General features: G+C 42.8%; 1 protein-coding gene across 1 annotated transcript; it reads right to left on the bottom strand.

The window, feature by feature from the left end:
* Positions 1 to 8707: 8707 nt before the first annotated feature.
* Positions 8708 to 12403, bottom strand: LOC128231091 (flavin-containing monooxygenase 5-like). Its single transcript, XM_052943512.1, has 6 exons — positions 11827 to 12403; positions 10170 to 10413; positions 9889 to 10018; positions 9513 to 9735; positions 9283 to 9386; positions 8708 to 9055 (listed from the first exon to the last, which is right to left on the bottom strand). Exons 1-6 carry the CDS (start codon positions 12401 to 12403, stop codon positions 8708 to 8710), a joined length of 1626 nt encoding a protein of 541 aa, XP_052799472.1.
* Positions 12404 to 23076: the final 10673 nt, after the last annotated feature.

Genomic DNA, 23076 nt, shown 5'->3' with positions numbered 1-23076 from the left:
TGGATTTTGTAAAGCCCCAAACTTCTGATGAATAGTTGAGTATAGACACTACAAACGCATCAAACAGCATTTTGTCTTCGCTGTAAAACTAAACTCTTTTAAATTGAACAACAGCACGTTTAATGCCTTTAAGGCCTTTCCACACAATAGATGTACATTTGAATTGAATGACCCATAACAGTTAAAAATCGTTCCTAAATAATTAACATTGTCTACAATCTCTAGAGAAGTGACACCATACATCCAGTGTTCATCATTTCGTAAACGACCGCGACGTCTAAACACAATAATATTTGTTTTATCAACATTTACTCTTAGTCCCCATCTATCACAGTATGCCTTAAGATTGTCCAAGCTCCGCTGCATGTCTTTTACTGTTTCGGCTAAAATCACCGTATCGTCAGCATACAACATTAAAATAAGACTGATTTCCTCAATTGTAATTCCACTATCAATGTTTGACTGTAAATATAGTTCCAGGTCTTCTATAAAGATGGACCAGAAAAGAGGAGAACAAATATCACCTTGCTTTAAACCGACCGATATTTCGATAAAATCTGAATATTGATTGCAATGTTTAACTTTAGATCTAACAAAAGCATACATAGATCTCACAGTTCTAAGCATTTTACTATTTATTCCTATTTTAGACATCTTTAACCACAGAGCATTTTTAGTTAGTCCATTACAGTTCCATATGCCGATTTTAACATTGCCCTCCTGTGGATCCTACTCAGCAGTACCGTATTTCCCCTTCGTATAGACCCTACCATCGACGAACAACTTATTGTATTTTATGTAAGCCTCTTTCTCGTCACTTCTTGCTTTCAGCATTATAGGCACAAGCCTCTTTCTTTGAGCAATTACCTCAGAGGGGTATTGATCGTGAATAAAAATCCCGGTTTTCTTTGTGTCTAGATTCTTCCGGTGAGACTTTACCGTGTCTTTATCTTTTGTATTCTTAAAGACAACGCAAATGTTTCTGGGTTTTCCGTGCCTTCGCTCACCAAATCGTCGGATTCTCTCAAATTGCATCGTTTGAACTATCTCATTTGGAATGTTCATGTATTTCTTGAAGAATTCCTGGACAGCGGATTCGGTATCTTCTGCCGTTTCGGGGTTGCCTTGACTCCCTCTCTCTGCTATGCCGCCCACAATTATATTGTTTATCATTCCTTTGGCTTGAATGTCGGTTAAAGACTCTTTTAATTTGCTGTTATCCGTCTTAAGTTGAATAATTTCTTTCTGAGCGGCGTCTATGTTGAAATCATTAACATCCACTTTTTGTTCTAGCGACGCTACTGTGTAGAAATGGTAAAACATACCGATTTGAAACTGAGTACAATTTTATAATGAGACGTATTACTATTAATGATCTTGGGATCAAGTATCTTCCCAATAAGATTTATATTAATCCGAACATGTACCAATTTTATACCTTACTTAACAGGTTTTGGCTGTTTGGTCGTTGAAACATTCACCAGTAATTGTCTTATTTGTATATGTTTGTCCATAACGATTGTTTTGATCAAATAAATTATTTAAATTTGTTGACTGGCTCTTCTTTAGCCTTTTAAACATGCCGTCAATATGTAATCTTGGTTCCTTCGAGAGAGCAGCAGCTCATACGATGACACTCGAGTGGCTTCGTGGGGTGTAGAGGTATACGAGTAGACATGATTGCTTGCATATTTCGTTCCTCCAGGGTTCCAAGCATTCCGAGCAGTGTACGGTTCAACCATTCTGGTCCCGAATTGCCACGTTGGTGGCATAGTGTCGTATGGCACTTTTTCATTCCTGCCACAAAGCTCTGATACCAACTCGCTTTCAAAGTTAGCTCTTAAGTCTGAGTGCAATTTTGTAGGCCTTCAATAGTGACCTAAGCATTGTATTCTCCCACCTCCGGTAATATAAGTAGATCCAAATATTTAGCCATGCTTGAAATCCTTATCTTACGTATGGAACTTCTTTTTATTGTTATCACGTATTAACCTCCCTTATTGAAGACCGTCTTCTGTAGCATCATGGGAACCTTGTCGTGTGGCAATATTTAAAATCAAAATTAATTATTTCTCGCTTCAAATGGTACCAAAAAGGTTTTCACGCTGCTTTCAAGAAATAATGCTAAAGTCTCCTCACAACTATTTACATAATCTGATTCACTGCGCGCATATCCATGACAACAACGAATTTTCACATATCTATACGCAAATTACTTGCACTACGCACAAAAGCGTTCCAGTGAAAAAACGTTATAACTTTATTTTGTTTAACTGAGGTGGGAGAAAAAGCATCTACCATAGCCTCTAGTGTAAGGTAGGTTCATCTTAACCCTCGCGTAGGGGGTTCCGCAAAATACCCTACTCTCGGGTTGTGATGAACCTATATATATCTTACACACTCGGCCATGGAAGATACTCGGCTTGATTTCCGTAAAAAAACGTATCCATACACGCGGAAATCACTCCTCGGAACACAATGAATGTGTCAGAAAGCGAGCTTGCGTCGTTATGATTCTGACACAGCAATAGATGTTAAATTGCGTCTAGACTAAGAAAATAAATATATGAAGGTATATTCGTTACTTATTTATAATGAACTATGAAAACATGAGTAATTCACAACTGGTGACAGTCATTCTCTCAAATGACACACTGATAGACGACAACAATGAAGCAAGATACCAGCCCTGCATACGGGTTATAAGTATCTCCCAAGGCCGCTCGTGTAAGATTATAAGTATCTTCCATGGCCGAGAGTGTAAGATAGGTTCATTCCGACCCGAGCGTAGGGTGTTTTGCGGAAACGAGGTTTACCGAGCTTCCGCAAAACACCCGGCGCGAGGGTCGGGATGAAACTAACACGAGCGGCTATGGTAGATGCTTTTTCTCCCACCTCAGTTAAACAAAATTAATTAAAAATATATTTTTTGCTGGAACTCTTTTGTGCTTAGGGAAAATAATTGCGTATGGATATGCGATAGCACGTGGTTGTCATGGATACGCGCGCAGTGATCCAGTTAATGTTAATAGTCAAATCGGTCTTTTTAAATAGTTCTAAGGAGAATGAAGCATTATTTCTTGAATGGTGCGTAAAAACTGTTTTATGGTGACATTTGAAGCGAGAAATAATTAATCAGCATTCTTAATATTACCTTAAGACAAGATTTCCTTGATGCTACTGACGACAGTCTTCAACAAGGGAGGTAATTACAATGTGGTGACTATTAAAAAGGAGTTCCATACGGGAATTTTATCTTCGCCCGTGGGCAAGACAATGGAAAATGTGACTTCATCCGCCATATAACCGTGATTATACAATTGTTTCACTTCATTTGTTAATTTACAATTTTTCGAACCAAAATAAATTGTGAAACATTGTAAGCTGTGGTATGGTAGGAACATGTTGAATAAATATAGTAGTTTTATAAATATACCTGGCGACATTCAAAAAAGCTACTCTAGCGAAATATTAAGCAACCTCAGTTTAATAGTCATCTTTAATATATCAGTTTTAGCTTAAGACTCCATTTTCATCAAAATCTCAAATATTTGCATGCGAGCAATATTTTGTATATAATTTTTTTATGTGTAAATGGCGATATACGTTCGAATTTGTATCAATTATTTGAATCTGGCTGCATCTAGTAGTGAAATAACATTGCGTAAAACGTAGATAAACCTATGGCATGGCAGATATGAGTGACAAGTGAAAACAAACTTAATACCAACTAGCTTGACCTTCAACCAGCTTCAGCATATTTTAAATATTTACTTGAGGATATTTGACTGGTAAACAAACTTATTTTTATTTTAACCCCTGAACCGAACAAATAAAGAACAGTTTGCTGCTGATACCTTTAACACTTCTACCACAACTTCTACGTCTTCTGCTGCTACCTTTAACACTACTACCACAACTCGTTCTTCTTCTTCTGCTGCAGCTCCACTACAACAACACCAACAACTAGGGCGCATTTAAATAGTACGCCAATGAACTTGTGTACGCCTTTGACATGTGAAGGTCTTTCTTTAGTTTGCACTTGAAATTTCTGGGGTGTTAGAAATCATTTGTGGGCTACATATTGCTAGAGTATTGAAGAAACAGTTTTAGGATTTGTGTTAATACCTTGTCCAAGTTATTTTGATTAAATATTTCACTATGTTTTATTTCACTTAAATACTACTGAATTGACTTGAACAGCGGCGGTTCATAAATTTTACGTTGGGGGTCAAAGAGTCTGAGAACTGGAGACATGTCATTTCCAATGAGCCAAACAATTAATACCAAAGTTGAGGGGGGGGGGGCGTATTGTATTACATCATTATGAAGAAATGCATAAAAGTATCATTCTTAGACCATTTGTTTTATCTGTTGACCCATTTAACATGTAGAGATGTGGCCCGCGTACAAACTATTTTTACGCCGACATATGAGAGATTAGGCAATTAAAATGTAACCTTATGTAAATGGAAGCCAGGCCATAGGGCGGTCAACTTCGTATAAATGAAAACAAGACCACATCAAATATCAGACATAATAAAGCGGTCGCTTATAAAATAACCCAGTTTCTTGCCAACTTCCATACGTCTCTGCCTGTAATTTTGTCATAATAATGAAATTTAATTTTCGGAAATGCCCTATTCATTTCAAGATCCTTCATGAGATTAACCTACATCTTTTATCGAAAATGCCTTTCCTTGCTGGAACAAAAAGGACTTTCTGTGTTGAACTAACCGAAAATACACAATATGATTACTGTGCCGTGCGTTAATATCCGTTTTTCTCAGATACCGGCTCATTTGTTTAACCTGTTGTATTAAGAAGCCATGATATATTATCGTCTTAATATTCTAAATTGCATCTGAAAAGCAAAGCATATAGTGCATTATAAACTACACTTAGCATGTGTCGGATGTGACCGGGTGACACTGAGTTTGTTTTGTTGGATTCCAGGACTGGTCATATCACTAGAAATAGTTTCTCCCACCCAAGATAGCTAGATCCAAATATTTAGCCATGCTGAAAATCCTTGCCCACGCCACGAGCAAAGATAAAAAGTACACGTATTTGAAAAATATTTTGCTTAACTACAGCCTACGCTCGGGTTGGGGTGAACCTATCTAACACTCTCGACCATGGAAAATACTTATATTTGTGCCCACGGGCAAAGATAAAATAGTATCCGTTTGTATAATCAAATATTGAAATACATTTTTACTATATTTTGCTTCACTGAGGTGGGAGAAAAACATCTACAATGGTCGCTCGTCACGGTAAGATAGGTTCATCCCAACCCTCGCGCAGGGTGTTGTTTGGAAACTCGGTACACCTCGTTTCCAAAAGAGGGTGGGGATGAATCTTTCTCCCACCTCAGATAAGTAGATCCAATAATTTAACCATGCTAGATATTCTTATCTTGCCCACGGGCGAAGATAAAATTCCCGTATGGAACTCCTTTTTAATAGTCACCACATTGTAATTACCTCCCTTGTTGAAGACTGTCGTCAGGAAATCTTGTCTTATGGTAATATTTAGAATGCTGATTAATTATTTCTCGCTTCAAATGTCACCATAAAACAGTTTTTACGCACCATTCAAGAAATAATGCTTCATTCTCCTTAGAACTATTTAAAAAGACCGATTTGACTATTAACATTAACTGGATCACTGCGCGCGTATCCATGACAACCACGTGCTATCGCATATCCATACGCAATTATTTTCCCTAAGCACAAAAGAGTTCCAGCAAAAAATATATTTTTAATTAATTTTGTTTAACTGAGGTGGGAGAAAAAGCATCTACCATAGCCGCTCGTGTAAGATAGTTTCATCCCGACCCTCGCGCCGGGTGTTTTGCGGAAACTCGGTAAACCTCGTTTCCGCAAAACACCCTACGCTCGGGTCGGAATGAACCTATCTTACACTCTCGGCCATGGAAGATACTTATAATCTTACACGAGCGGCCTTGGAAGATACTTATAACCCGTATGCAGGGCTGGTATCTTGCTTCATTGTTGTCGTCTATCAGTGTGTCATTTGAGAGAATGACTGTCACCAGTTGTGAATTACTCATGTTTTCATAATTCATTATAAATAAGTAACGAATATACCTTCATATATTTATCTTCTTAGTCTAGACGCAATTTAACATCTATTGCTGTGTCAGAATCATAACGACGCAAGCTCGCTTTCTGACACATTCATTGTGTTCCGAGGAGTGATTTCCGCGTGTCGACTGAAATTTATGTGCTTTTAGATGACGGTGAAGGCAACATTGTCAGAACACTCGGACAAACATTATTCAGTTGCTTCTTTCGTTGAGAACCAAATACTTGTGGCGGATACACTACAAAGTACATGGTCCCTCGCAAAGCGAATTGATTCGTATCATCTAATTTCACATTCACTTGTTTTGCCAATTTCATAGATTATGTAAGTGTTCAAGGTCACATTAGAAACCATCGCCGGATACCCCCGATACACTTCTGTGCTATGCTTGGTTTTCTATAAAGTGGTGGTTGCCGACGATGATTAGAAAATGTGACTTTGCATGATCTATATATATTGGGTGGGGGGGGGGGCAGCATTTGAGCAGCGGCTAACCATGAATACCACCATATCAATGATAACGAATATAGTAGTAGAAATCAACCGTGATTAAGCAAAAGATATGCCCTTTCTAATCGTGAATGTTTTCGCCCCTGCCACTGAATATAAAATAAGTTTTGGATTAAATTTTACTTTACCTCATTTAAGATTGTGTTGTCGTTATTTGTTGTTTTAGTTGTTGTTTTTCTAGAAAGTTTTCTTCATGCCTGACAGCTACAATAGCATTGTTGTCGTCAGGAAAAGATGACCACTAATTTAAGCATTTAATGACTTCTACCATTAACATAAGTGAACTAACAATACCTTTGTCATCGTTTTATTTTTAAGTAATCAGGTCAACGGAAATGATCACATATGTTTGACAAACAAGCGTTGGCATCTACATGTAAAGCTATTTTTTTATGATCCATTCAACGAATTAGAAGTCAGTTGAAAAAAGCAATTTTGCATATTGAAAATAGTGTGTAATCTGTTAGCAGAAACGCATCAGTATGGTAACTACCCGCGTACTTCTTTAGCGATTCAGCCATTAAGATCGGCATAAATTATTGATTTAAAAGTCGAGTGTCATACTGTCATTCCATTGGTTCCAAAATAATTTCAACCATCACCATTACATACAAAACATCCCTGGTATGTATTTGACAGAGGTTGTTTTTTTAAACAAATTAACGCTTAGCTAAAAGTGGCAAAGGGTGAATCGTGGTATCACGCGATCATTATCTCTCGATAGTATATATATATATATTACTTGTCCATTATTGCTACTACACTCAAGAGTTCTGTCTTTGTATATTTAGAGTGCACGATAACGGCCGAAAATGTAAACGAAAAAGTGATGAGTTTTTTGTTGGTCGTGATTTTAATAAATCACATTTAAGGTTTAGACCTTGAATGGCAATGCCACTTGTCTAACCTGACACCCTAGCTGCATGTCAACGCTTGTCATGATGAGTGGCCTTGTCGCTAAATACTCTAAACCAATCACGATATGAAATACTTTCAAGGGGTCAGGCAAGGGTCATGCGAACTTTATAGCCGCATTGCTGCCAGTGAATATAAAATATGTTGTTTCATCAACAAATTTAAAAATACTGACCAAATTTTCTTTGAAAACAAGCCTTGTGTCGGAACCGTCTTTGCGGCAATCAAGTTTTAAATACGGGCAAGAAGACGATCAATGTATAATTGAAATTTTATTTCATAAATATATATTGTACAACAAAGAATGATAAAAGAAAAAAGGTTAATATATGTAAATGTATATATGGCACATGAATCGGAAAGATTATGGGTATCTACAGCGAACGAGAGGGTTAGTCCATCCAAACCGAGCGAAGGGTGTTTTGCGGAAACGAGGTTTACCGAGAGACAAAGAGTCAGTTGATTGTATTCACACAGTATGTTTAGAAAGTGAGACGCTGATATGACAGAATTATGCAAGTTTAGGCGGATGAGTACGCTAAAGTCAGATGCGTATTGAAGATTGAACATAAGTCAACGTACACTGCATTTGATGCAGGTTAACACAACATTATATTTACATGTAATACAATGGGCCGACTGTTCAGAACCTTGTTCAAGTTAACAACGTGATAAACGACATAATTGTCAACTTGTATATCAACTATTTAACGATGTGCTCATATATATATAAATAAACATGTACAGCTGAAACTGTTGTCTTAAATCTTCAAAGTAGTACAGCGTATCACAAGTTTATCCATTAAACTTCAAGAGCAGTGGCGATTTAAACGTTAACAACTTGAACAAAGCTTTGAACAATCGGCCCGGTATCGGCCCAGTATCGGCCCAGTATCGGCCCAGTATAGACAATATGCCATCGACTAAAACAGCAGAACCAAAGTGCGGCGTATGGAATTCCGAAACGCAAATTATTATTCAACATAATGTAATACATACATTTATATCACAATAAAGTATATCGTACACATTGAATTACCTATTATTATTTTTTCGTTTAAAATGGCATGCTTAGGGGGAAATGCAAATTCAAGGTGTGTTCCTATCTAGAGACGTATTCCCTAATATTGCACAAACAAGGGGACTTCCACAGTTCATGTTCGACAGTTAATTAAACCATACACAAACAAAAAAATAAAAAGAACACAAACGCTAACAGGAAGTAAGATCTGAGATATTTTGGGATTGAGATAACGGGTTTATCAGCTGACACATCTGAGCAGAAGTTTTTAGGCAATATTCTGGTCTTCATTGGCGCCATGGCGCGATCCATCGACGTTATGATGGCGTCCCTTGCCCCGGGCCAGCTGCCGGGCCCCTTGATGCGGTACTGGGCGGGCAGGCACGGGCCGAACATGCAGCGGAGAGCGAGTGCCGGGTCCTCCCGGAACAGAGTCGCCATGTTCGGCCGCACTCCTACCTCCGCCGCCAGTTCGTCCATGTACTGGATCCAGAAGCACTAAAAAGACAGGACTGAATATTAGCGCCTTCTCCATGGTTTCAATATGGGTATCCACATAACAAATAACAACTATTTTGCACGTTACAAGTAAAACTGGAATGGCCGAAAATCTCTTAGAGATCAAATGGAGTCTATAAACAACCGTCTTATATATCTGGGATATTTGGAAACATAAGTTTCTTCGTTGACTTAAGGTTAAGTTCGGTAATTTGTGGTTACCATACCTGAAGGGTGTGACGCTGTGAGGAGATATAAGTTGCGGCCATCGCCTCGCGCTTGCCTTCGATATCCCGTGTCATCGTTTGCCGGTCTGGCAGCTTTCGCGATCCTGCAAAACAGTTTCAATCATTGAATGTTATGTTCTTCAATAACTTTCCTCTGCTCTTTTTCTGTTCAGTCACAATCAACTGATGACATGGTAAACTCTATTTTAGTAGAAGTTTGTACTCCTTACCATTTATAACTTGCGTGAACCAGCGACACTGCATTTCTGAGATGGGCATAACTGCCCCTATCGGTTGGACGAGTCCAATCACAGCCAGTGTCGGGTGGGCGAGATTGGGCGGGTACATGTACTTATAGAGGGAAGTCTTGTTCTTCTCTATTCTTGTAATGGACTCATCGATGATCCCGATTTTGTAATCATACCCGGTTGCAAATATAATTGCATCGATTTCCTAAAAAATGTATCAAATGAATGCTGTTGTATGCGGGTATTTGTCCGTCACGATTACGGTAAGTTTCAATTTAAAAACGGTTATGCTTTAAATGAAATTCAAACACTTCATGAACATTTTCGTATGAGTATAAATGCTTGGGTCAGTATTTACCTCTTCGGTCCCGTCCTGGAAGCGGACGGTGCGCTCCGTAAAGTGATAAACGTTCGGCTTGACGCGCACAGCCCCCGTCATTATGCGATATGGCAGCTCGTCGTTAATCGTCGGGTGCGCCTGTAGAGCGCTGCAAAAACAAGGGTAAAAGTGAGGGTACATCGGAGGTGTGCAGACAAAAAATAAGTGTCTTTAATTTCTGTCCAAGTTAGATAAGTGCGGATTGATTTTATAAGTTTTGTCGAGTAAGATAAGGAAAGCACTTATTAAACACCGCATACCCATGGGCGGGTTTTAATCCGTACTGCTCATGGTTGAAGCGGAAGTTTGCCATTTTCTCGACACTCCACTGCAGGACGGACTGCGGAAGGGAGAAGAGGAAGCGGTTATTGGCCATGGCGTCCGCGGGGAGCCCCCAGAAGCCCATGCGACTGATAACCCATGCGCCGCGCCGCGTGGATAGGAACACCTCGTCCGCCACGTGACTTACGTCCACCGCGATGTCAACCGCCGAGTTCCCGATACCTGCAACATGGAACAACCAACTAAAAAACTCTATGATTATCATAGAGTTAATGTGATGAAATTGATAGGAAACGTTAATGCCAACAGTCGTAAAATGTCTACGTGCGCATAACGTAATTGAAAAAAAAATGTAAAATAATCGTTTATGTTAAACGAGTTGATAGTTAACAACATTAAAGATGCACTCTTACTCCCAAATGTGTACCAAAATTAAAAAAAAAATATTTTAATTTACCGAAAAGGATGAACATATATCTAAAACAATGGTTCTAATGAAAGGATACCGTGTTTAATTTGAAAATGATGCAAAAACACGGTGTTTCTGCTTTATGAGACAACAGATGATTACTGTAAATGTTTTTGGACCCACCAGCCATTTAATATTTGTGTGTTTTCGGCTATTAAATACACGGTTACAATCTTGTTATCAGTTAAAATATTTTCCATAAATGCATTATTTAGTAAGAAGTTAAAGATTAATCAGTCAAAATTTATCATTGTAATACATGTGTATGTATTGATATCAGATGAGTGTCACTACTATTTTCTAGCGGTTGTTTTTGCAGCTTATTTTTAGAGTCCGTTGTTTTGTCGCTAAATGTCGCATTTCATCAGTAAACACAGACTCTGATCAGAATGAGCATCAGTTATTTAAATTTGTGATCATTCGGTTTAAGGAATATCTGCAACTTACACCATCATCAACATTAAATGATTCAACGTCGAAGGTATTGTTCTCCCATGCTGTAGCTGATAATTGATGAAATGGTGAATACGGCCAAATGTATGTTTATGTTCAATTGGGGCGATTGAAAGAAAATAAAACGTCAAAATCGGATTCTTAATTTACTTAATGTTTCTTGTCGCATTCGTGAGATTTTATGTACGCAAAATTAATAAACCGAAAATTTTAAAACGCCTCGATGGTCATTGCATAACATAAAAAAGCAAACAGCAAGTAGATCTGTATTAGACTACTGACACAAGTTTAGCACGAAGCCTTTGTGAAAAAATAAACTGACAGAAAAATACTCTATGAAACTTTGTGATGCACTCGTCTGAATCGCTCTATGTAAAATAAATGAACAGAAAATTTGAAAAATCCTCCATTGTCATTGGCCCACACAAAAAAGCAAACACCAAATGCAAGAGTTGTTTACACAGGTAATTGCCCTATCGAATGACCGACTTATGATATCAGTTATAATTACTTTTATTTTGTTATTATTATAAGTAGATGACCATATTAAAAAGTTTTCATTGTAAGTGTAATCACATTCTGACTTTGAATCGCCAAATGCTATCCTGGCTCTAACTACACAGAAAATACACTAAATAATTATGACAATAAATCACATGTATTTTAAATCAATAAAAACTATCATTCGCTCAAAGGACCAGCAGTCTGCTTACCGACAACAAGGACCCGCTTGCCCGCGAACTGCTTGTTGTCCTTGTACCCATGCGAGTGAAGGGAGGTTCCCCGGAACTGGTCGAGACCCGTGAAACTTGGGGTGTGCGGGAACGTGTGGTGTCCCGTGCACACAAGCACGCCCGCGAAACGTGCCGTTTCCGCTTCGCCATGTTTCCGTCTGTACGTTACGTCCCAACTCCCGTCAACGGCGTATTTGTCTGAAGGAGCTACATGTAAGACGGATGTGTCAAACCAAATGTTTTTAAAAAGTCCGAATTTTTCCGCGTACATCTTAAAATATTTCAGAACATATCTATGTGGCATAAACATCGGGAAGCTCTCTGGCGGCGGGAAGTCACTGAACGCCATCATTTCTTTGCTGGTGTTTATCACGCAGTTCTTGTAGACGCTGCCCTTGCCCAGCTGTGAACTGTCTGAGAAGTTCCAGAGACCGCCCAAGTCCGACTCTCGTTCGAAGCAGACCGGTTCAAGACCATCTTCAATGCACTGCTTGATAGCCGCCAACCCGCTCCCGCCTGCGCCGATCACTGCGATTCTGGGTCTTGTTCCGGACATACTGTAGTGTGTCTCGCTTTAACTTCTTATAAAAAACTTTAAAGTCACAAAATTATGCACACCGTTTTAATTATTTAAAGTGCGATGAACTTGTCGTTTAAGATTTAGCCACCAGTTTGCGACAACGCTTTCTGGTCGTGGTGATTTATAAGGGATGCGTGACCAGCGATTTATGGCTGACCGCTCCGGATTGGACAGTGAAATAGTAAGCAGGTGCCTAAACATGAGCGAATATGATATAACGGCCCGCCGCGCCCAATAATCGCGCATCCTCATTGGTGTGTGCTGTATAAGCCCATGCCCAGAACAGAGTCACGTGACAACATTTACGGGTACGTAGGCTAGATAAATGCGAAAATAATGTTATGTAAAATAATGTACTTCAGTTGTACTTTTGTTGTCTGATATGCATTTGTCATTAATTAATCCTGAGGTTCGAATTTCAGATAATGTGGTTTTGTAAGTCCTTCTGACCCAGTTACGTCAAGGTCACCTACTGACACACTGCCACCCTTCCGTACTACCGCGGCATGTGTAAAACAATGCACACATTGCGCATTTTGGGGAATTCGATGAAAAAGAAATACCGTAAAAAATCATAATATATTTGAAAATAGAGAAATAATGATCCTTCTTTGTCGTTTTAGACTGCCTACGAAAATACGTGAACTCTGCATATATATACATATATGTATATATTTATATATATGTAAAACAGGCAACTTAGATAATATGCTACTCATTTTTCGCTATGGATCACCTTTAAATATTTTGATTTAAAAATGTACAGCTGTGCTTAAGGAAAATATATACTGCTTTTTTATTCTTGACCAAAGTAATTACAAGTAATTAATAAACACTTAATTTGTAAGACAAAATAATATTTTTTCCGAATATATCTATTCAGTGAACTGAGGTCCAAAATGACACCAACATAAATTCAAACATGTTATAGAAGCCATTCAGTTTTTAAAAAAATCGTAAGTCAGGCATAGTCATGAACGAACATAAGATTAAGGAAGTTAAAGTTCCATGACTAACGTTAATTGTACATTGCCTTTGCTTGATGTAATTAAACTTTAATGCGGCGAGGTAAACAAGGAGCAACCCAATAGTGATGTAGTTTTCCTAATAAGTGCATAACAGTTTCCCTACTTACTTCATTAATTAAAGCTTTGACGATTCTCATGAATACAGTATAGATGGTATTGCTTATAAAGTCATTAAATTGACTCGCTCATGTTTTTGGACCGAAAATAAGTTTTCCCTGTAATGCATCTGAAAACACTTATTTATCTTTTTTATCTAGGATATCGAAATTGCAGAAAAAAATACAGCTATAGCATAAAAACGTATTTTGGTTTTAGTGGAGTTCGGACCAACGTCGGTAAAGTCGAGAAAAAGTAGAAAACAACCGGCTAGTCCACACGGCTGCCGGGGCTTCGACAAGGTGAATATGTTAAAGATGTATTCATAACATCACGTGATAATGTCAATCAACCAATCACGTGATAATGTCAATCAACCAATCACGCAACACCTCAGAGTTATTGCGAATGAATATTGTGGACTTTAAAGACAATATTTGATCAAATATCAACATTTGCTGAAGGGTTCCAGTTTCTTTTTTGGTTTTACGTACACTCCTTATGATTTGCTATACATTATTTAGTAATTGAAAAAATGCATTTTACATACTATGAGCGAGTTTAAGTGTATACATTAACAACTGTGTAGCATTTTACATACGTATATTATGAAAAATCGTAAAATTATATATTTTCAAACAATCCCATTTTGGACTGTGCCTAAAATAACATATATTCAATGCACTGTCTTCGTTAGCCTCGCATTTTATTGAAGAGAATTGCTTGATATGCACATTGTGAGAAAACATTCATTTTGTTATTGAGAAGTTGAGTTTACATGCTTGAACTGATTACAGAAATGTTAAATTATTCGATGTTGTTATGCTTTGTACATGTTCACCATGCATTTTACTCATAAAACATTATCGCACTAAGGTCACTGACGCATATGAATGTAGATATGGTAAAAAAAGCTTTTAGTAGATTTTCGGCTTAGTTATAGCAACATCAAGACCATAACGAAATGGTTTCAACGAACAAAACACGGTGCAATCTACATGTTTGTATGAAAGTGCATCGGCCCACCTGCGTGAGCATGACCCAGTTACGGACCGTGGTCACCAGACGGTCGATGTCCGGCCTCAAAACTGGCCAATGTCCAGTCACACCGGCTGACCCCACCTGCCGTAACTGGGCTGTGAAGTGCATCCGCCAGTCGTATTGAAGTGATAGAGTCTGATACCTCTCTTGAACAATAAATACATTCACACAGGTCGCCTATTTATCATTTGGTCTAAAATCTTAATCTGTCTCTTTTTCTAAAATTTGAAATATGTTTTCGAGTTTGTTTTTTTTCATATAAAAGATAAAAACACGTCCACTACGACAAACACAAACCAACAGCATACAACGAGGAATCATATAATACAAAATATATTGTTCATTATTTACGTTTTCTTCGTATTGGTCAAGAAATATAGTTCGATCTGGAATGTGGTCAGTTAGCATGTCCGGAATGTGGTCAGTCTGACATGGCCTACAAGAACTAATGACATTAGTGACAGAACAGTTAATACTGGGTTATATAAGCAACATGACTGTTGGTAGATATGTCTAGGGTTACCGTGACATGACATATTAACCAATCATATTGCAATATACGCGTGTATGAACTGACAAAAAATGAGCGCAGCATTTAATGCCGACAATTGGGCATTAAGAACAAACTGACCTCTATATCAAATGAAATTACAAAACAAAGCTTACATAAAGTAGTAGCCAACTGGGGCCAGACTTAACGGTGCAAGTCTTTAAAGGTAAACGCAGACAAAAATCCGGTCATCTCAACCCACTTTAGGCACGCATGATAATATAATGTCAACCAGACTGCTAGACAAGCCTGCACTCGGCCAATGCCCGGTGAGCGTCTATGCCAAGTATACTAAATGTCAGGTAGGTGTCTTTGTATTCTGTAAAATGCACTGGTGACTGTCCGGACAATGCTACAGCTGGATGCACATAAGAACAAAACTTTCATAGGATGGCGAGTGTGAAGCAGATACGTTCTTGACTTCAGCGCAACATTGCGCGATATTTGGGTCCGATAACAAGATATTGTCGCAATACTCCGTTTGGATACGTTTGAGAACATCGTGGTGCTTTTTCTAGCCATAAAAAGCGTAAAAATATGTTTGGTGAATATCAATTGACCAATAAATTCACACAACAAAAGTGGCTATTGATACCAGCGACCTAATATCAAGGTGGGCACGTGTGTACATTTTTACTATTGTTCTGAAACCTGAGCCTATGGTCTTGATCTGCGCGTTGGCAAGTGCATGTTCTGCGGAAACCCGACACCTCTGACCCAGTGACAATGACAAAGAAAACTTATACAACCTTGGGCGGAGCAACATTTTTAGGACGGCAGAAAGATGTATCATTTCTTTCTTTTTTTTTAAAACGGCATGACCGCGTACAATGGCACAGGAGTTTGACTGAGCCTTTTCAAACGTGCGTAGGTCTTGTGTTCAACAAATAATATCCGATTAAAAACCCATCCATAAAGTACCATACGGATATTTTTACCTGGTGTATATATGGCCGGAACAATTTTCGCTCAACCAGCAAGGTCCTCAAGACATGGCTTGAAAACGCTGCGCAGACGACCCAAACTGGACCTAGTAAATACCAGATATCAATTCGATTGAGGCCAACACTGACATAAACAGTTAGATCCAACACTGACATAAACAGGGAGGGGCCAACACTGATATAAACAGAGAGAGACCAACACTGACATAAACAGGGGGGACCAACTCTGACATAAACAGTTGGATCCAACACTGACATAAACAGGGGGGACCAACTCTGACATAAACAGAGTGGGGCCAACACTGACATAAACAGGGGGGACCAACTCTGACATAAACAGAGTGGGGACAACACTGACATATACAGGGATGATCAACACTGACATAAAGAGGGAGGGGCCAACACTGACATACACAGGGTAGGGCCAACACTGAAATAAACAGGGAGGGACAAACACTAACAAAAACAGGGTTTGGCCAACACTTACATAAACAGGGTAGGGCCAACACCGACATAAACAGGGTAGGGCCAACACATAAACAGGGTGGGGTCAACACTGACATAAACAGGGTGGGGTCAACACTGACATAAACAGGGCGGGATCACCACTGACATAAACAGGGTAGGGCCAACACATAAACAGGGTGGGGCCAACACCGACATAAACAGGGTGGGGACAACACTGACATAAACAGAGTGGGGACAACACCGACATAAACAGAGTGGGGACAACACTGACATAAACAGGGTGGGGCCAACACCGACATAAACAGGGTGGGGCCAACACTGACATAAACAGGGTGGGGCCAACACATAAACAGGGTAGGGCCAACACCGACATAAACAGAGTGGGGACAACACTGACATAAACAGAGTGGGGACAACACCGACATAAACAGAGTGGGGACAACACTGACATAAACAGGGTGGGGCCAACACCGACATAAACAGGGTGGGGCCAACACTGACATAAACAGGGTGGGGCCAACACTGACATAAACAGGGTGGGGCCAACACTGACATAAACAGGGCGGGATCACCACTGACATAAACAGGGTGGGTTCAACACCGACATAAACAGGGTGGGGCCAACACCGACATAAACAGGGTGGGGCCAACACTGACATAAACAGGGTGGGGCCAACACTGACATAAACAGGGTGGGGTCAACACTGACATAAACAGGGCGGGATCACCACTGACATAAACAGGGTGGGTTCAACACCGACATAAACAGGGTGGGGTCAACACTGACATAAACAGGGTGGGGTCAACACATAAACAGGGTGGTGCCAACACCGACATAAACAGGGTGGGGCCAACACCGACATAAACAGGGTGGGGCCAACACTGACATAAACAGGGTGGGGCCAACACATAAACAGGGTGGGGTCAACACTGACATAAACAGGGTGGGGCCAACACATAAACAGGGTGGGGCCAACACATAAACAGGGTGGGGCCAACACATAAACAGGGTGGGGTCAACACTGACATAAACAGGGTGGGGCCACACATAAACAGGGTGGGGTCAATACCGACATAAACAGGGTGGGGCCAACACTGACATAAACAGGGTGGGGCCAACACATAAACAGGGTGGGGCCAACACCGACATAAACAGGGTGGGGTCAACACCGACATAAACAGGGTGGGGCCAACACTGACATAAACAGGGTGGGGCCAACACATAAACAGGGTGGGGCCAACACCGACATAAACAGGGTGGGGCCAACACTGACATAAACAGGGTGGGGCCAACACATAAACAGGGTGGGGTCAACACCGACATAAACAGGGTGGGGTCAACACCGACATAAACAGGGTGGGGCCAACACTGACATAAACAGGGTGGGGCCAACACATAAACAGGGTGGGGTCAACACCGACATAAACAGGGTGGGGTCAACACCGACATAAACAGGGTGGGGCCAACACATAAACAGGGTGGGGCCAACACTGACATAAACAGGGCGGGATCACCACTGACATAAACAGGGTGGGTTCAACACCGACATAAACAGGGTGGGGCCAACACCGACATAAACAGGGTGGGGCCAACACTGACATAAACAGGGTGGGGCCAACACTGACATAAACAGGGTGGGGTCAACACTGACATAAACAGGGCGGGATCACCACTGACATAAACAGGGTGGGTTCAACACCGACATAAACAGGGTGGGGTCAACACTGACATAAACAGGGTGGGGTCAACACATAAACAGGGTGGGGCCAACACCGACATAAACAGGGTGGGGCCAACACCGACATAAACAGGGTGGGGCCAACACTGACATAAACAGGGTGGGGCCAACACATAAACAGGGTGGGGTCAACACTGACATAAACAGGGTGGGGCCAACACATAAACAGGGTGGGGCCAACACATAAACAGGGTGGGGCCAACACATAAACAGGGTGGGGTCAACACTGACATAAACAGGGTGGGGCCACACATAAACAGGGTGGGGTCAATACCGACATAAACAGGGTGGGGCCAACACTGACATAAACAGGGTGGGGCCAACACATAAACAGGGTGGGGCCAACACCGACATAAACAGGGTGGGGTCAACACCGACATAAACAGGGTGGGGCCAACACTGACATAAACAGGGTGGGGCCAACACATAAACAGGGTGGGGCCAACACCGACATAAACAGGGTGGGGCCAACACTGACATAAACAGGGTGGGGCCAACACATAAACAGGGTGGGGTCAACACCGACATAAACAGGGTGGGGCCAACACCGACATAAACAGGGTGGGGCCAACACTGACATAAACAGGGTGGGGCCAACACATAAACAGGGTGGGGTCAACACCGACATAAACAGGGTGGGGTCAACACCGACATAAACAGGGTGGGGCCAACACATAAACAGGGTGGGGCCAACACCGACATAAACAGGGTGGGGCCAACACATAAACAGGGTGGGGTCAACACCGACATAAACAGGGTGGGGCCAACACTGACATAAACAGGGTGGGGTCAACACATAAACAGGGTGGGGCCAACACCGACATAAACAGGGTGGGGCCAACACCGACATAAACAGGGTGGGGCCAACACCGACATAAACAGAGTGGGGCCAACACCGACATAAACAGGGCGGGGCCAACACATAAACAGGGTGGGGCCAACACTGACATAAACAGAGTGGGGCCAACACCGACATAAACAGGGTGGGGCCAACACCGACATAAACAGGGTGGGGCCAACACTGACAAAAACAGGGTAGGGCCAACACCGACATAAACAGGGTGGGGCCAACACCGACATAAACAGGGTGGGGCCAACACTGACATAAACAGGGTAGGGCCAACACCGACATAAACAGGGTGGGGCCAACACCGACATAAACAGGGTGGGGCCAACACTGACATAAACAGGGTGGGGTCAACACTGACATAAACAGGGTGGGGCCAACACTGACATAAACAGGGTGGGGTCAACACTGACATAAACAGGGTGGGGCCAACACCGACATAAACAGGGTGGGGCCAACACTGACAAAAACAGGGTAGGGCCAACACCGACATAAACAGGGTGGGGCCAACACCGACATAAACAGGGTGGGGCCAACACCGACATGAACAAGGTGGGGCCAACACTGACATAAACAGGGTGGGGCCAACACATAAACAGGGTGGGGTCAACACTGACATAAACAGGGTGGGGCCAACACATAAACAGGGTGGGGCCAACACATAAACAGGGTGGGGTCAACACTGACATAAACAGGGTGGGGCAAACACATAAACAGGGTGGGGTCAATACCGACAAAAACAGGGTGGGGCCAACACTGACATAAACAGGGTGGGGCCAACACATAAACAGGGTGGGGCCAACACCGACATAAACAGGGTGGGGTCAACACTGACATAAACAGGGTGGGGCCAACACTGACATAAACAGGGTGGGGCCAACACATAAACAGGGTGGGGCCAACACCGACATAAACAGGGTGGGGCCAACACTGACATAAACAGGGTGGGGCCAACACCGACATAAACAGGGTGGGGCCAACACCGACATAAACAGGGTGGGGCCAACACCGACATAAACAGGGTGGGGCCAACACTGACATAAACAGGGTGGGGCCAACACTGACATAAACAGGGTGGGGTCAACACCGACATAAACAGGGTGGGGTCAACACCGACATAAACAGGGTGGGGCCAACACCGACATAAACAGGATGGGGCCAACACCGACATAAACAGGGTGGGGCCAACACTGACATAAACAGGGTGGGGTCAACACTGACATAAACAGGGTGGGGCCAACACTGACATAAACAGGGTGGGGTCAACACTGACATAAACAGGGTGGGGCCAACACCGACATAAACAGGGTGGGGCCAACACTGACATAAACAGGGTGGGGCCAACACATAAACAGGGTGGGGTCAACACTGACATAAACAGGGTGGGGTCAACACTGACATAAACAGGGTGGGGCCAACACTGACATAAACAGGGTGGGGCCAACACATAAACAGGGTGGGGCCAACACCGACATAAACAGGGTGGGGTCAACACCGACATAAACAGGGTGGGGCCAACACCGACATAAACAGGGTGGGGCCAACACCGACATAAACAGGGTGGGGTCAACACCGACATAAACAGGGTGGGGCCAACACCGACATAAACAGGGTGGGGCCAACACTGACATAAACAGGGTGGGGCCAACACATAAACAGGGTGGGGCCAACACCGACATAAACAGGGTGGGGTCAACACCGACATAAACAGGGTGGGGCCAACACCGACATAAACAGGGTGGGGCCAACACTGACATAAACAGGGTGGGGCCAACACATAAACAGGGTGGGGTCAACACCGACATAAACAGGGTGGGGTCAACACCGACATAAACAGGGTGGGGCCAACACTGACATAAACAGGGTGGGGCCAACACTGACATAAACAGGGTGGGGTCAACACCGACATAAACAGGGTGGGGTCAACACCGACATAAACAGGGTGGGGCCAACACATAAACAGGGTGGGGTCAACACATAAACAGGGTGGGGTCAACACCGACATAAACAGGGTGGGGTCAACACCGACATAAACAGGGTGGGGCCAACACTGACATAAACAGGGTGGGGCCAACACTGACATAAACAGGGTGGGGTCAACACCGACATAAACAGGGTGGGGTCAACACCGACATAAACAGGGTGGGGCCAACACTGACATAAACAGGGCGGGGCCCACACATAAACAGGGTGGGGTCAACACTGACATAAACAGGGTGGGGCCAACACATAAACAGGGTGGGGTCAACACATAAACAGGGTGGGGCCAACACTGACATAAACAGGGTGGGGCCAACACATAAACAGGGTGGGGTCAACACTGACATAAACAGGGTGGGGTCAACACCGACATAAACAGGGTGGGGCCAACACTGACATAAACAGGGTGGGGCCAACACCGACATAAACAGGGTGGGGCCAACACTGACATAAACAGGGTGGGGCCAACACATAAACAGGGTGGGGTCAACACTGACATAAACAGGGTGGGGCCAACACTGACATAAACAGGGTGGGGCCAACACATAAAAAGGGTGGGGTCAACACATAAACAGGGTGGGGTAAACACATAAACAGGGTGGGGTCAACACATAAACAGGGTGGGGCCAACACTGACATAAACAGGGTGGGGCCAACACATAAACAGGGTGGGGTCAACACTGACATAAACAGGGTGGGGTCAACACTGACATAAACAGGGTGGGGCCAACACTGACATAAACAGGGTGGGGCCAACACCGACATAAACAGGGTGGGGCCAACACTGACATAAACAGGGTGGGGCCAACACATAAACAGGGTGGGGTCAACACTGACATAAACAGGGTGGGGCCAACACTGACATAAACAGGGTGGGGCCAACACCGACATAAACAGGGTGGGGCCAACACCGACATAAACAGGGTGGGGTCAACACTGACATAAACAGGGTGGGGCCAACACTGACATAAACAGGGTGGGGCCAACACCGACATAAACAGGGTGGGGCCAACACCGACATAAACAGGGTGGGGTCAACACTGACATAAACAGGGTGGGGCCAACACTGACATAAACAGGGTGGGGCCAACACCGACATAAACAGGGTGGGGCCAACACCGACATAAACAGGGTGGGGCCAACACATAAACAGGGTGGGGTCAACACTGACATAAACAGGGTGGGGTCAACACTGACATAAACAGGGTGGGGCCAACACATAAACAGGGTGGGGTCAACACATAAACAGGGTGGGGTCAACACATAAACAGGGTGGGGCCAACACTGACATAAACAGGGTGGGGCCAACACATAAACAGGGTGGGGTCAACACTGACATAAACAGAGTGGGGACAACACCGACATAAACAGAGTGGGGACAACACTGACATAAACAGGGTTGGGCCAACACCGACATAAACAGGGTGGGGCCAACACTGACATAAACAGGGTGGGGCCAACACCGACATAAACAGGGTGGGGCCAACACTGACATAAACAGGGTGGGGCCAACACTGACATAAACAGGGTGGGGCCAACACATAAACAGGGTGGGGTCAACACTGACATAAACAGAGTGGGGACAACACCGACATAAACAGAGTGGGGACAACACTGACATAAACAGGGTGGGGCCAACACCGACATAAACAGGGTGGGGCCAACACTGACATAAACAGGGTGGGGCCAACACCGACATAAACAGGGTGGGGCCAACACTGACATAAACAGGGTGGGGTCAACACTGACATAAACAGGGCGGGATCACCACTGACATAAACAGGGTGGGTTCAACACCGACATAAACAGGGTGGGGCCAACACCGACATAAACAGGGTGGGGTAAACACATAAACAGGGTGGGGTCAACACATAAACAGGGTGGGGCCAACACTGACATAAACAGAGTGGGGACAACACCGACATAAACAGAGTGGGGACAACACTGACATAAACA

This window comes from Mya arenaria, chromosome 4 (genome assembly GCF_026914265.1).
Source record: "Mya arenaria isolate MELC-2E11 chromosome 4, ASM2691426v1".
Lineage (NCBI taxonomy): Eukaryota > Metazoa > Mollusca > Bivalvia > Myida > Myidae > Mya > Mya arenaria.
This window is presented reverse-complemented; position numbering and strand designations above follow the sequence as displayed.